This window comes from Rhinopithecus roxellana, chromosome 4, assembly GCF_007565055.1.
Source record: "Rhinopithecus roxellana isolate Shanxi Qingling chromosome 4, ASM756505v1, whole genome shotgun sequence".
Classification (NCBI taxonomy): Eukaryota; Metazoa; Chordata; class Mammalia; order Primates; family Cercopithecidae; genus Rhinopithecus; species Rhinopithecus roxellana.
Genome location: NC_044552.1, coordinates 105,195,615 through 105,211,747, shown reverse-complemented (window position 1 = coordinate 105,211,747; position 16,133 = coordinate 105,195,615). Strand labels below are relative to the sequence as shown.

Here is a 16,133-nt window from a genome sequence, read left to right as displayed (position 1 = left end):
CCCGTCTCTAATAAAAATTCAAAAATTAGCCTGGCATGGTGTTGCATGCCTGTAATCCCAGCTACTCAGGAGGCTGAGGCAGGAGAATTGCTTGAACCCAGGAGGCGGAGGTTGCAGTGAGCTGAGATTGTGCCACTGCACCCCAGCCTGGGCAACACAGAAAGACTCCATCTCAAATTAAAGAAAAAAAAAACAGTTTATCACAACTTTAAAATGTCCATTGGGTTTTCTGGAACTTCAGTGAAGGATCATATTCACCTGTATAGTTCAGAAAATGCAAAAACAAAACCTTTTAAATCTAAAATATATATTAGATGTAGGTATATTATATATATGCTATATATAGTATGTAAATGTACACTGTATGCATATTTATATACATTTTTCGATACTGGAGAGTGACAAGAGCAGATAGAAATCTTTAATCAACCCTCACTGGTTCTCTGTACAGTAAGAATCATAAATACCAATGGTCACCTGAAAATGGAGTAACTGGGCTTTTAGCATGTCTAGAAGGAAGAGACAGGAGACTGTCTGAAGGAAACAAACAAAACCTGAAAGAGAGCTACATTTACTGAGGCTCTGCTATATGCTAGACAGTCTGTTGAGTACTTGATACACACATCAACCCAGCAAAATCTCAGAAACCCCAAGAAGCAAGTCTTCTTAGCTTCAATTTTCAGGTAATGAAATTGAGGATCAGAGAGGTTGAATAACTTGACCAAGATCATGTAAACAGTCAATTGGAGAGCTGGCATTTGGCCTACTATAACTGAAGCCCAAGAATTTAATCACTGTGCTAAAAACTGTACACGGTTTAGCATTCCCAAAGAAGAACTTCTTTCACTCCATCTCCTCCCATTCAAAAAACAGAAGATCTCAAAGCAAATCTAGAGCCTTTTCCGATAGTCTTTTATGTATGGATTAAGATGTCTGACTGTAATAACCCTCACCCATCCGATTCCAGTCTACTTGCCTAACTAGAGCTCCACCAAAGCAAATCTATTACTTCCCCCAAGGTATTCAACCCTGAGCAAGTTAAAATTTCATCCTCCATACAGAAGTACTGCTTCCCAGAAACTACGCCAAATCCAGGGGCGGTTTTAGTCACTGGACATTTCAGAATACATGACAGCACAGATTTAGCAAAATAAGTCCTATTGTTTTAGTCCCAAACATATAAAACAAATATCCTGTAATTCCACAAACTGAAAAACTGCAAAAAAAAAAAAAAAAAAAAAAAAGTAGGTGAACGTTTTGGCAGTTCTGAGTAAGGAAATGTTTGTTTTCCCTCTTGTGGTCACACAACAAATGGTGAAGAGATAAACATCAGTAACATCAGCCTTTTCCCTAATCCAGCATCAACCAAATATTTATTTACATCTACTCTTTGAAGGCTTCTTCTTTCTCGCCTTTTCCACACCAACATCTCAGCAGGTGTCCCAGATTAAATTGTTGAATATCATACCCGATTGTTTAAAAAATACCTTTTGACAGGACCTGTGGCTGGTTACTTTTTAATTAGGGTTTGAAACCCTATACCGTGTGTATTTAGCACCCTAAGAACTACAGTCAGAGAAGGACGCCTCTGCGGAGTGGGTTGCCCAGTGGGTCGGCCAGAAGGGAGCCGGGTCTTCAGAGGGGCTACTGCGAACTGCGCTTCCTGCGCCGCCCCCTCCCCAGGTAACTCACCAGGATGCCCATCACATCGGTCCAGAGTCGGGAGAACGCCTCGGACGTGCCAGCGCCAGGCTCGGACTCCGGTTCCGGCTCCGGCGCGGGCTCGGCCTCCGGCTCGGGCCCCGGGCCAGCCGCTCCCGCGTCCTCCATGGCAGTGTCCCGCGCGCGGGCCGTGCGTCCCGGTCCCCGCGGCGCCCTCGCCCAGCACCCGCGCGCAGCCGGCCCGGATGCCGGGTCCCCGCCCGCGGCGTCACCGAGCCGCGCCCCCGCGCTGCATGCCCGGCGGCCCCGGCCACCCCGCGGGGGCCCCTAGCAGGCGCCCGCACCTCGGCTCTAGGTGGCCACGGGCTGCGCTACTGACAACTCCAGAAACTTTCCAACCCCGCTCGGCGCAGCAACAGGGTAGCAGGAGGAAAAGTCCGCACCACTGAGTTGTACGGCGGGGAATTCGCTCGGCCCAGAAGCAATTAAACCCACTGCAAAGGCGTTTCTTCCTGTTACGGGAACCAACTAACTAAGGCACGCGACTCGTTCGTTCTAGCAAGTCTTGGCAGGACCCTGCAGGGGTGCCCGCGGCGCCTCTGGATCTTGGAGGGAGCTCCCCGGGACCCCTCTCTTCAAAATGAGCTCTTCCAGCTCCACATGACTCTCTCCCCTCGAGGCTAAAGAAAGCGTTTAGCAACAAAAGGTGCTCTGATGTCAGGCTCTTTGCATGGAAATGAGCCTCCGACAGGAGAACAAATCGCCTGTTGAAAGAGCAGCCGCGCCGGAGTCTCCGGCCCGCACAAGTTTCCAATCACGCTATTCACGGAAACACTTTTGGACACGGAAACCCGAGAAAGTTAATCTTTAAGCGACTGCCGCCCAAAGGCTTCACAAGTAGTCCGTGTCGCCACAATGCACACCTCGTCCCTCGTGAAGTCAAGCGACCCAAGGAATTACAACCCTGCCTCTGCCAGCCAAGAATTCTCTGCAAAACGAGTGTGAAAGCTTGGGCACGAGCCATTGTTTGGATCATTTTTTATGAGTGGGTGCATTTTGGCTCCTGAATGCCCACAATGCCATGCATTGCTAGGGCTTTCGGCTAATTAGGGGAAATGGGCTTTGGGTTTTAATTATTCCTTTACATTAGGGACACAGGGAAGGGCTATTTTCGAAACTAAATTCAAATGACTGTGCAGCCACTCAGCCTACACACACTTGGGGCCCTGTGTGTGTTTTTCCAAGGAGAAGCTCCAGGACGGATTTATTTTATAAGGGAAATAGCCCTGGAGAGGTGATTTTCCCTTTTGTGATTCTGTCTTTCAAAACCACTCAGAGTTTTCCTGGAAGGTGACAATGCACGTCACATTCGATTTGGTGATTGAGCACTTTTGAAACAGTTAAGAAACCACATGGAGTTTGCTCATCTGTTAGGGCCTTGTGGTTTAAAAGAAAAAAAAAAAAAAAAGTGAGATGCCCCAGCGAGAGAGTCCTTGCTTGTTTTAAGGCCTCTCCTGTTTCTTGTTGATTGTGAGGGTTTTTTGTTTTGTTTTGTTTTGTTTTGTTTTGTTTTGTTTTGTTTTGTTTTCCTTCTGAGTCCACTAAAAGAAAGGGGGTAAAAGCATGTCCTTGAATTCCGCTTGCTCAAGCATTAAGTGCTGCGAGCACCAATCAATGCAATGGGTGAATAGTCCTTACAGGAATGTTCAAAATGTGAAAACATTTTCAAAAGTAACTAAATATAAACACAAGCCCTGATAATTTTTGTGTGTTTTTGGCTGGTATGGGGGCTCACGCCTGTAATCCCAGCACTTTGGGAGGCTGAGGTGGGCAAATTACTTGAGGCCAGGATCTGAGACCAGCCTGGTCAACACAGCAAAACCGCGTCTCTACTAAAAATACAAAAAACAAAACAAACAAACAAACAAAAAAACATAGCAAGAGTGTTAGAGCATGCCTGTAATCCCAGCTACTCAGGAGGCTGAGGCACGAGAATTGCTTGAACCCAGGAGGCAAAGGTTGCAGTGAGATCCTGCCACTGCACTCCAGCCTGGGTGACAGAGGAAGACTCTCTGTCTCCAAAAAAATAAAGAAAAAAATGTGTGTTTAAAAAATTTTTTTAGAGACAAGGTCCTGCTCTGTCACCCAGGCTATAATGTAGTGGTGCAATCATAGTTCACTGAGTAGCAGGGACCACAGGCACACTGCTCCACCAGACTAATTTTTTTTTATTTTTTGTAGAGACAGAATCTCTTGCTGTTGCCCAAGCTGGTCTCAAACTCCTGGGCTCAAGGGATCCTCCCTCCTTGGTCTCCCCAAGTGCTGGGATTATAGGCATGAGCCACTGCACAGAGTCCCTGATGATAATGTTTGTGAAAGGAAACCAAAAGAATTATTACATTTCTCCTTAATAGCATTGAGGCATTGTGTTGAAGTAGAAAGAGCACTGAACTATGAGTCAATACAGCCAAAGTCTTGTGCTCTCCTAGGCTGATGCCGGAGTTAGGCCAGATGGGTTTTCAAGGCTCCCTCGTGCTCTGTGATACTTTGAATAAAAATAAATTCAGTTAAAGCTGATGAGTTTTTTTTTTATTGTCATTTCTATAAAGAGATAGATATAAGTAAATGATAGGAAAAGATAAAAGGCCTTTACAGTTGACTGTATTGGTATATTTCAATTTATTCACCATGTGATACTTTTTTTTTTCTTTTTGAGACAGAGTCTTGCTCTGTCACCCTGTTGCCCAGGCTGGAGTGCAGTGGCATGATCTCGGCTCACTGCAACCTCTGCCTTCCAGGTTCAAGCGATTCTCCTACCTCAGCCTCCTGAGTAGCTGGGATTACAGGCACGCACCATTACACCCGGCTAATTTTTGTATTTTTAGTAGAGATGGGGTTTCACCATGTTGGTCAGGCTGGTCTCAAACTCCTGACCTCATGATCCACCCACCTCAACCTCCCAAAGTGCTGGGATTACAGGCGTGAGCCATGGTGCCTGGCCTGGTACGTTTTTTTGTTTGTTTGTTTGTTTTTTAAGATGGAGTCTCACTGTCGCCCAGGCTGGAGTGCAGTGGTGTGATCTCGGCTCACTGCAACCTCTGCCTCTCGGGTTCAAGAAATTCTCCTGCCTTAAATTTAAGAAGATGCAGAGGACTGTGCTGCTTCCAAGGGGCAGCCTATTCTCTGCATAAACACTTTCCAGCAAATGACCCAGCAAGGAGCCAGGCAAGCTGGGCAGTGGGGGCTGGGGATTAGGATGAAGCCTGGCTCTCCAGCGCCAATCCAGAATCATTTTCTTCTTGACTCATCAGATGGCCTGGGGCAAAGCATTTGACCTGGTGTTAGTTTCCCCACCCAAGATGAGGCAAGGCCACACTAATTGCCACCTGCTTCTTCACAGGTTATATAGTATGTTTCAGGGTCATCTAAAGACGTGTACAGTTTAGTGACAACACATACCCGCATCAGTGTAATTAAACTGGCCGGGCATGGTGACTCACACCTGTAATCTCAGCACTTTGGGAGACTGAGGCAGGCACATCACTGAGTTCGAGACCAGCCTGGCCAACATGACAAAACCTCGTCTCTACTAAAAATACAAAACTTAGCCAGGCGTGGTGGCACACACCTGTAGTCCCAGCTACTTGGGAGGCTGAGGCAGGAGAATCACTTGAACCTGGGAAGTGAAGGTTGCAGTGAGCCGAGATCATACCACTGCACTCACCCTGGACAACAGAGTGAGATTCCATCTCAAAAAATATATCTATATAGATATCTATATAGGTATCTATATTTATAATTATATATTGATAGGTAGATAGGTAGGTAGGTAGGTAGGTAGGTAGGTAGATAGATAGATAGATAGATAGATAGATAGATAGATAGATTGATTGATATAATTAAACCTTAGCCAGCATTTTGCCACTTATAGAAATCAACCTATTCTAGATATTTACCCTGTTTTTCCTGGTGCTTCTTAATGGATAGGGAAATGAGATAATGTTTTTGGAGAAATGTTGATGCCTATACATAGAATGTGAAATTTGAGGCTGGGCGTGGTTGCTCATTCTTGTAATCCCAGCACTTTGGGAGGCCAAGGCAGAAGGATCATCTGAGGTCAGCAGTTTGAGACCATCCTGGCCAACATGGTGATACCTCGTCTCTACTAAAAATACAAAAATTAGCTGGGCATGGCAGCAGGTGGCCTGTAGTCCCAGCTACTTTTTACTTACCAATTTCCATGTGTTAACTCAACATGATCTGATTACCACTCCCAAGACTGACTCTTTTCTCTTTTAGTTAATGTCACTTGTCAGTCCTTTCTGCTAAAAGTTCCTTCAGGGGCTTTTTATCTCTGTTTTTTTTTGTTTGTTTGTTTCGTTTTGTTTTTTGAGACAGAGTCTGGCTCTGTTGCCCAGGCTGAAGTGCAGTGGCCCAATCTTGGCTCACTGCAATCTCCACCTCCCAGGTTCAAGTAATTCTCCTGCCTCAGCCTCCCGAGTACCTGGGACTACAGGTGCCTGCCACCATGCCTGGCTAATTTTTGGATTTTTAGTAGAAATGAGATTTCACCATGTTGGCCAGGCTGGCCTCAAACTCCTGACCTTAGGTGATCCACCCGCCTCAGCCTCCCAAAGTGCTGGGATTACAGACGTGAGCCAAGACGTGCCCCTTCAGGGGCTTTCTAACAAAGTTGTCATTTCCTTATAAAGAAATCGCCATCATCAACATCATCATCACAACTTCAGAGTCATATAGGGTATCATTTACCAAGAATGTTTTATATTAGAATTCTACCCCATGGAAATGGAAAAGGGCCTTGAAAAAGATCTAGGTCAAATCCTTCATTTTACAGATGAGGAAGTGGGCTCCAGAGAACTTGAATGATGAGTCCAAGTGAACACAGCTACGTGGGGCAGAATTAAAGTAAGAAAAAACTGATTTATATTAACATCTTTTTTTTTTTCTTTTGAGATGGAGTCTCACTCTGTTGCCCAGGCTGTAGTATAGTGGCATAATCTTGGCTCACTGCAACCTCTGCCTCCTGAGTTCAAGTGATTCTCGTGCCTCAGTCTCCCCAGTAGCTAGGATTACAGGTGCATACCACCACGCCAGGCTAATTTTTGTATTTTTAGTAGAGACGGGATTTCACCATGTTGGCCAGGCTGGTCTCCAGCTCCTGACCTCAAGTGATCCGCCCACCTCAGCCTCCCAAAGTGGTGGGATTACATATGTGAGCCACCGCGCCAGACCCAAACTGATTATTTTAAAAGTCCTTTCATCTGTATCATACTCCATTTGATTCCCACAAAGTTCTTCAAGGAAGGGAAGTGTAGATACTCCATTGAAGATGGGTATACCGGAATCCTACTCCCCTTTTTCTCTTACCGTCAGGAATCTCATCCAGCTCATTGAAATCATCCTGCTGTGGGTGAGTGAATTCCAAGGAAAGTGATGTAGAAGATTTTTCTAGACTTCTAGTAGACACCCAAAAGTTGATTTCAGAATCAATTCTGTGGCTCATAATAAACATTTATTGTCACAAATGAGTGAAAACTATCACCACAATGCATTCATTGAGAATATTGATAATGTAGCAATCTCTGTTATTTATTGAAAATTACTCTCCATGATATTGTTGCACAGGTAAGTGTACAGCACATATATACATATACACACACATATACAGAATAAATGTTAACACTGGCTTGCTTTGTAAAAACTTGTTCTTAGGGCCAGGCACAGTGGCTCACGCCTGTAATTCCGGCACTTTGGGAGGCCCAGGCAAGGGAATCACCTGAGGTCAGGAGTTCAAGACCAGTCTGGCCAACATGGTGAAACCTTGTCTCTATAAAAAATACAAAAATTAGGGGCCAGGCATGGTGGCTCACGCCTGTAATCCCAGCACTTTTGGAGGTCGAGGTGGGCAGATCATGAGGTCAGGAGATCAAGACCATCCTGGGTAACACGGTGAAACCCCATCTCTACTAAAAATACAAAAAAATTAGCTGGGCTTGGTGGCGGGTGCCTGTAGTCCCAGCTACTCGGGAGGCTGAGGCAGGAGACTGTCTTGAATTCAGGAGGCAGAGCTTGCAGTGAGCCGAGATCGTGCCACTGCACTCCAGCCTGGGTGATAGAGACAGACTCTATCTCAAAAAAAAAAAAAAAAAAAAATAGCTGGATGTAGTGGTGGGCACCTGTGGTCTTGGCTACTCAGGAGGCTGAGGCAGGAGGATCACTTGAGCCTGAGAGGCGGAGGTTGCAGTGAGCCGAGATTGCTCCATTGCACTGCAGCCTGGCAACAGAGCAAGACTCTGTCCCAAACAAAACAAAACAAAACAAAACAAAAACTTGTTCTTACTGTGTGCCAGAATTACAAAAGTTTAAAAGCATTAGTCTACAAGTTCTGGGGTATTTAGAGTATAGGTTCAGCCTATTTAGGTCATTATGTCAATTTAAGAAACCTAACTAGTTTACTGCCGGGCATGGTTAAAGGTAAAATAGAGATGAGGCCTGAAGAATCCTGAGAAGACAAAACCACTTAGGCCTCGTAAGTGAACTCAACCTTTCTTGATTTGCACACATAAGGAAAACTTAACTTGAGCTAACTCTTATAAATGCCTGTATTAAAGAAAAACAGGACTTAAGCTCAACCAATCAGAAGTAGCCAACAAACTTTTATAACTATGAACTTTCATAGGAGATCGATCAAATAAGGCAACTGTATAATTGTATCCAATCAGATGTTTTCTTTGCTTTACTTCTGTGTCTGTCCTGTAAAAGCCTCCCCACAGATTCTCTTGGTGGAGTTCCTGAACCACTTCTGGTTTAAAGCTGTCAAGTCCATGAAATGTTGTTTGCTCAAATAAACTCTTTTAAAATGTTTATTGTGCCTGCATTTACCTCTTTAACAGCAGTAAAGATATAGTTTCAGGGCCGGGTACAGTGGCTCATGCCTGTAATCCCAGAACTTTAGGAGGCCGAGGCAGGCAGATCACCTGAGGTCAGGAGTTCGAGACCAGCCTGGCCAACATGGTAAAACCCTGTTCCTACTAAAAATACAAAAAAATTTAATTGGCGTGGTGGTGGGCACCTGTAATCCCAGCTACTCGGGAGGCTGAGGTAGGAGAATCTCTTGAACAGGGGATCTCGCAGTTAGCTGAGATCTTGCCACTGCACTCCAGCCTGGGTGACAACAGTGAGACTCCATCTCAAAAAAAAAAAAAAAAAAGAAAAAAAAAGATACAGTTTCATGATAGAAAGCACAACTGTAATGAGGTCAAGACAAAGCTAGGTTTCCATTTTTACTCAAGTTTCTATAAGACATTAGGCAAGTTATTTATCTTATCTGTGAAATGGGAAAATTCTACCTATTTGATACAGCTGTTGTGAAGTTATCTGTGATGACACAGGCACCTTGATGAATTATAATTCATCATTATAAGCTTTCTCTTTTTACCCTCTTTTTGCTTTTCCTTCCCCCACCACTCATCCAGTGAGGCTACATCTATAAATTGGAAATTTCCTTGTTTATACCTAGGTCTCTGTGATCATACAAAAGAGTCAGCTCTCGCTCTGGAATGCTGAGTAATGGAGCTGGGAGTTTACCTCGGGTGGGGCGTGGTGATTAGGACGGTTCAGTTTTCATAGTAAAGGTAGTAATAGCAGCAATAACCATCGCTATCATCATTTATGGAAAATCTACTCTCTGCTAGGCATTGAGCTGAGGTTTAGATGTATTTCAGTGAAACTTTAACATTCCTCAAATGGAATTTATGATTTCCTACCATGATCCAACTCTCCCTCCCTGCTCCTTTCTTGCTTCTGTCTTCGGATATATCCATTCATTTATTCAAACTACCAACTTCATCCTTCCCTTCCCTCACCATCACTGCGATCTAAACCACAGGTAAGCCCTGCTGATTTGAATTCTTTTTTTTTTTTTTTTTTTTTTGAGGCAGAATCTCACTCTGTTGCCCAGTCTGGAGTGCAATGGTGCAATCTTGGCTCACTGCAACCTCTGCCTCCTGGGTTCAAGCAATTCTCCCTGCCTCAGCCTCTCGAGCAGCTGGAATTACAGGCGACTACTATCATGCCCGGCTAATTTTTTTTTTTTTTCTGAGACGGAGTCTTGCTCTGTTGCCCAGGCTGGAAAGCAGTGGTGCAATCTCAGCTCACTGCACCCTCTGTTTCCCTGGTTCAAATGATTCTCCTGCCGCAGCCTCCCGAGTAGCTAAGATTACAGGCACATGCCACCACACCTGGCTAATTTTTGTATTTTTAGTACAGACAGGGTTTCACCATGTTCGCCAGGCTGGTCTCAAACTCCTGACCTCAGGTGATCCACCTGCCTCGGCCTCCTAAAGTGCTGGGATTACAAGCGTGAGCCACCATGCCCGGCCTCAAATTCTTTTTTTTTTTTTCCTTTTTTTTGAGATGGAGTCTCACTCTGTCACCCAGGCTGGAGTGCAGTGGCGTGATCTCAGCTCACTGCAACCTCCGCCTCCCAGGTTCAAGTGATTCTCCCTACCTCAGCCTCCCAAGTAGCTGGAATTACAGGTGTCCCCTACCATGCCTGGCTATTTTTTTTTTTTTTTTTTCTGAGATGGAGCCTCGCTCTGTTGCCCAGGCTGGAGTGCAGTGGCGTGATCTCAGCTCACTGCAACCTCTGCTTCCCGGGTTCAAGTGATTTTCCTGCCTCAGCCTCCTGAGTAGCTAGGATTACAGGTGTGTGCCACCACACCGGGCTAATTTTTGTATTTTTAGTAGAGATGGGGTTTCACCATGTTGGCCAGGCTGGTCTCGAACTCCTGACCTCAGGTGATCTGCCCGCCTCGGCCTCCCAAAGTGCTGGGATTACAGGTGTGAGCCACTGTGCCCAGCCTCGAATTCTTAAACTAGGCCAAAGTCACCCACTTCCCTTCACCTCCATTACCACCACTGGAGACCACACTGCTATCACCTCTTAAGATACTTTATCACCAGGCGCAGTGGCTCATGCCTGTAATCCCAGAACTTTGGAAGGCCGAGGTGGGCAGATCACGAGGTCAGGAGATCAAGACCATCCTGGCTAACACGGTGAAACCCGTCTCTACTAAAAATACAAAAAAGTAGCCGGTCGTGGTGAGAGGCGCCTGTAGTTCCAGCTACTCGAGAGGTTGAGGCAGGAGAATCAATTGAATCCAAGAGGCAGAGCTCGCAGTGAGCCGAGATCGCGCCAATGCACTTCAGCCTGGGCGACAGAGTGAGACTCCATCTCAAAAAAAAAAAAAAAAAAAAAGAAAAGAAAAGATATTTTATCTAGCTTGGTGCAGTGGCTCATGCCTGTAATCCCAGCACTTTGAGAGGCAGAGGCGGGTGGATCACCTGAGGTCTGAAGTTTGAGACCAGCCTGACCAACATGGAGAAACCCCATCTCTACTAAAATACAAAATTAGCCAGCTGTGGTGGCGCATGCCTGTAATCCCAGCTACTCAGAAGGCTGAGGCCGGAGAATTGCTTAAACCCGGGAGACAGAGGTTGCAGGGAGCCGAGATCGCACCATTGCACTCCAGCTTGGACGACAGAGTGACACTACGTCTCAACAACAACAACAACAACAACAACAACAAAGATATTTTATCTAGAGCAGTGCTTCTCAAAGTACACACCCACAACTCAATCATTAGCATCACCAAGGAATTTGTTACAAAAGCAAATTTCCAGGCTCCACCTCAAGACTTCTACTGAGTCACTCTGGGAGTTGAACCACCAATTTGTTTTTTGATTTTTTGTTTGTTTGAGACAGGGTCTCCCTCTGTCACCCAGTCTGGAGTGCAGTGGCTTGAACACCTGGGCTCAAGGGATCCTCCCACCTTAGCCTCCCAAGTAGCTGGAACTACAGGCATGCACTCCCATACCTGGCTAATTTTATTATTATTATTATTATTTTGTAGACACAGAGTCTCCCTATTTTGCCCAGGCTGGTCTCGAACTCCTTGGGCTAAAGCAAGCAATCTGTTTTTTTAACAAGTTCCCCAGAGGATAGTGATTAGTGCTCAAATTTGAAAGTCCCTGCAGACTATAGGTATGTCAGAGTAAGGAAGAGGAGCTGAGGAAATATAAAATTTTAAAACAGAATACAGTGTATTAAAAGTCTATACCAGCAGATTGTTTTTAGTTTTATTTATTCATGTATTTTTTGGACAGAGTCTCCCTCTGTCGCCTAGCCTGGAGTGCAGTGGCATGATCTCAGCTCACTGCAACCTTCACCTCCTGAGTTCAAGGGATTCTCCTACCTCAGTGTCTTAAGTAGTTGGGATTACAGATGCATGCCACCAAGCCCAGCTAATTTTTTGTATTTTTAGTAGAGACGGGTTTTTACCATGTTGGTCTGGCTGGTCTTGAACTCCTGACCTTGGTGATCTGCCCGTCTCAGCCTCCCAAAGCGCTGGAATTACATGCATGAGCCACCGCACCAGGCCTGTAGATTATTTTTAAAAACTCACTGGCAAAATAACTAATTTATCATGAGACAAGTTAATGAAGAAATCAGATATTTGGAGATATTTGGTTTTATCTTTTTTTTTTTTAAGCTCTGTTGGATTTGAGATACTTGGTTTTAAAGGGCAGACAATTAAATATTGAAATTAAAATGCATTTTCCCTAAGAATAGCATATGTTTTAGGAACACATTTTCATTTAAATACTTGTTATTTGTTACAGACGACAACAACACATTTTCTGCTTATAGCAGAGATTAAATCTGAAAGATTATAAATAGTCCAATTTATTTTTTACCATACTCACTGTTGCTGAAATTGAGCAATGAAACTAGATAAGCTCATTTAATTTTTGCTTACAGTCAGCAATCCTTTCTGGCACTCCTATGTGGGGCATTCCACAATGCCTTGGGGGAACTGACTTCAAGGAAAGACTGATATGTTAAAACATTTTCCCTGTCACAAATTCACTCCAATTTTTTTTTTTCCCCCACAAATGCCTTACAGGTGAGCCAAGCCCATGCTAAAGCATTACCCATTAAAAAGCCCTTCATCAAAGAGTGTTTGGTGAAAGAAGTGAGAGAAGAGTTAAGAGCAAACTAAAAAGAAATTAAAACAGAGTGCAGACAGAACAGGCTAGGGAGAGAAAGGAAATAAACCAAGTGAGGCTGTGGGGATGTAAATCCTTTTCTCTGGGCTGGGTAGGGCAGGGGGGTGCACACCTGTAATCCTAGCACTTTGGGAGGCTGAGGCAGTAGGATCACTTGAGCCTGGGAGTTCTAGACCAGCCTGGGCAACAAAGTGAGATCCCATCTCTACACAAAATTAACCAGGCACTATAGCATGTCCCTGTAGTCCTAGCTACTGGGGAGGCTGAGGTGGGAGGATCACCTGAGCCTGAGGTCAAGGCTGCAATGAGCCCTGATTGTACCACGGCAATTCAAGTTTTGCCACAAAGCGAGCAAAATTTTTCTCTGAAATTTTTTATTCTACTCTGATAGGCAATAGCCAGTTAGGTTTTCATCTGTGTTGATGCTATGTGAAGACCAAGTTCTGGCCAGGCGCGGTGGCTGACACCTGTAATCCTAGCAATTTGGGAGGCTGAGGTGGGCGGACCATGAGGTCAGGAGTTAGAGACCAGCCTGGCCAACATGGTGAAACCCTGTCTCTACTGAAAATACAAAAAATTAGTGGGGCGTGGTGGCAGGAACCTGTAATCGCAGCTACTTGGGAGACTGAGGCAGGAGAATCGCTTGAACCCGGGAGGCGGAGGTTGCAGTGAGCCAAGACAGCGCCATTGCACTCCAGCCTGCGTGACAGAGCGAGACTCCAGTCTCAAACAAACAAACCAACCAAAAAACAAGTTCTGCCTGGGAATTATTCCATCAACAATACCACAACAGGTATTTTATTATACACAGTGGGGTCAGACTAGATGATTTCTAAAGTCACTTGTAATTCTGAACTATGAAGATTCGGAAAAATTTGGTAACACATGATAGACAAGAAGCAAATTTCTGGGGGAGATGCATACAGATGCCCATGAGGATCAAAAAAGAGGGCTCTGTGAATTGCATCCCATACTGTTTAAGGCAGGAACCAAGAGACTTCAACTCACCATCAAGTTACTTCTGAATTAAGATGGGAACCGCCTCTCCTACAGAGAACGGTAAAATTATATGAAAGCCATCTGACAGGAGAAGAAAAAAAGGAAACACGGCGGGAAATGATCTTTAGAATCACACTTCCTGCTATTTCTCTTTTTTGCTTAGGAGATACAAAAAAGGGGCCGGACGCGGTAGCTCAGGTCTGTAATCCCAGCACTTTGGGAGGCGGAGGCTGGCGGATGACCCGAGGTCAGGAGTTCAAGACCAGCCTGGCCAACATGGCGGAACACCGTCTCTACTAAAAATAAAAAAATTAGCCGGTCGTGGTGGCGGGCGCCTGTAATCCCAGCTACTCGGGAGGCTGAGGCAGAAGAATCGCTTGGACCGGAGGTTGCAGTGAGCAGAGATCGTGCCATTGCACTCCAACCTGGGCGACAAGAGGGAAACCCCGTCTCAGACAAAAAAATAAAAAAAGCCTTTCCTGTTAGGCGAGAGCTGCGCTACGCGAGGGTGTCGGACGCCGTTTCTCGTTTTCATCATATAGATAACAGCCGTGCTGCAAAGATCGTCAACGTACCTAAAAACCGAAGAACCTTCTGTAAGAAGTGTGGCAAGCATCAGCCTCACAAAGTGGCACAGTATAAGAAGGGCAAGGATTCTTTGTATGCCCAGGGAAAGAGGCGCTATGATCGGAAGCAGAGTGGCTATGGTGGGCAGACAAAGCCAATTTTCCGGAAGAAGGCTAAGACCACGAAGAAGATTGTGCTAAGGCTGGAATGTATTGAGCCTAACTGCAGATCCAAGAGGATGCTGGCCATTAAGAGATGCAAGCATTTTGAACTAGGAGGAGATAAGAAGAGAAAGGGCCAAGTGATCCAGTTCTAAACTTTGGGATATTTTTCTTCTGATTTTGAAGAGAAAATGTTGAAGCCCTAGAAAAACTACCTGACGGAAAACAGTGATATTCTTATGCAAAATAAATAAATAAATAAAATAAAAAAGTAAAAATAAAAGGGAATGTGTTAATAAGAGACCAGAGATTGTTAACTGTTTCCTAGTTATGCAATAAAAGACTAAAAAGTGCAGCTGGGAAGTATCCACCAAACAAACTGATTTATCAATCTTGTCTTCTAATAATTTTTTTTTTTTTTTTTTTTTTTTTTGAGACGGAGTCTTGCTCGGCCGCCCAGGCTGGAGTGCAGTGGCCGGCTCTCAGCTCACTGCAAGCTCCGCCTCCCGGGTGCACGCCATTCTCCTGTCTCAGCCTCCCGAGTAGCTGGGACTACAGGCGCCCGCCTTGTCGCCCGGCTAGTTTTTTGTATTTTTTAGTAGAGACGGGGTTTCACCGTATTAGCCAGGATGGTCTCGATCTCCTGACCGTCTTCTAATAAATTTTACCCTATGAGAATGTCCACTTGGCTGTCTCTCGTGCTCTTAAACATGATTATGGAAAATATTTTTTTCCAACACATTTTAAAGCTCCAGTTAAAACTCTTGCTCTGCTTCTTTGAGGTGCCATCATGTTATGTGCATAGAACAAAAGATTCTCACTCACATAATTAATCCCAGGAAACAGAAGATCATTACAGTCTTATCCAGAGTTGATGTATGCTTGCACAATACTTTGGGTAAACAACAACACCACACGTATGATTAATGACATTTGCATGAGTATTTTTTAAAAAGGCAGTGAGCTGAATATAACATTCTGGGAAAAGTATGTGTTGAGTCATTATAAAGGAAAGTTCGATATCCTTTTTTACTACTCATTTTTTAAGTCACAGATCTACCAGGTAATTACTTGAGGAAGACCCATGAGTGCCAGATGCATGGTGGAGCCCTGAGGTTAACTCTCTTTATGTCTGTTCTCTGTCTTTCATGGAAATGCCAACATTTTTGTATCAGAAGGAGCATGATTTTTATACTCTTAAAATTCATCTGCCAGTCCTTACAAAGAGACACTCCCATTCCTGTTCCTGGAAAAAAAAAAAAAAAAAGACAGAAAACTCAACTTTTCCTTCAGCTGTAAAATTCCATTGTTTCAGAATCTCAGAAACATATATCTTTCTTCTCACGCCATCTAACTCTTCTCCTTACCAAGTACAGTAAGTCATATGGACTCGCCCCTGTTGTTGAAGGCCATGTTCTTCTCCAGAGTACTTTCCTTCTAATTGCATTTTTTGTGACACACACGAATGCACAGACACACACACACACATAAAGGCTTAGTTATCTCAGTTTTTCTGAGCTGCCTTATACAATTGAAGATGTAAATAAATGAACTCTATGAAGAACTCATCAAAGAGGTGGTACTGTGGCAATGTCTCAATGAGTTTCTCACATATGGAGAGAGAAGCTACAAGTGACAGGACATTGGGGTCAT

General features: G+C 44.5%; 2 protein-coding genes across 4 annotated transcripts in view; one reads left to right on the top strand and one right to left on the bottom strand.

The window, feature by feature from the left end:
* SASH1 (SAM and SH3 domain containing 1) overlaps positions 1-16,133 on the bottom strand; it is a 287,239-nt gene that overhangs the window by 207,725 nt on the left and 63,381 nt on the right. The window contains exon 1 of one of the 3 annotated variants that reach the window (XM_030928912.1): positions 1,693-2,355. The exons of 1 other annotated variant lie outside the window; for it this stretch is intronic. In XM_030928912.1, coding sequence (XP_030784772.1) covers positions 1,693-1,830 — 138 coding nt within the window. In that variant the 5' untranslated portion in view covers positions 1,831-2,355. Of the gene's footprint in view, positions 1-1,692; positions 2,356-16,133 lie in introns of those variants that run through there. One more of the 3 variants, XM_010375568.2, reaches the window with a different exon arrangement.
* LOC104671922 (60S ribosomal protein L36a-like) lies at positions 7,013-14,677 on the top strand. Its single transcript, XM_010375569.2, has 3 exons — positions 7,013-7,093; positions 9,203-9,249; positions 14,239-14,677. Exons 1-3 carry the CDS (start codon positions 7,013-7,015, stop codon positions 14,633-14,635), a joined length of 525 nt encoding a protein of 174 aa, XP_010373871.1. The 3' UTR covers positions 14,636-14,677.

Coding starts and splice junctions, on each gene's coding strand:
- LOC104671922 (XM_010375569.2), top strand. CDS start 7,013: ATGGGTATACCGGAATCCTACTCCCCTTTTTCTCTTACCGTCAGGAAT. Junction 7,094..9,202: donor TTGAAATCATCCTGCTGTGG/GTGAGTGAATTC, acceptor GTTTATACCTAG/GTCTCTGTGATCATACAAAA. Junction 9,250..14,238: donor CTCTCGCTCTGGAATGCTGA/GTAATGGAGCTG, acceptor CTTTCCTGTTAG/GCGAGAGCTGCGCTACGCGA.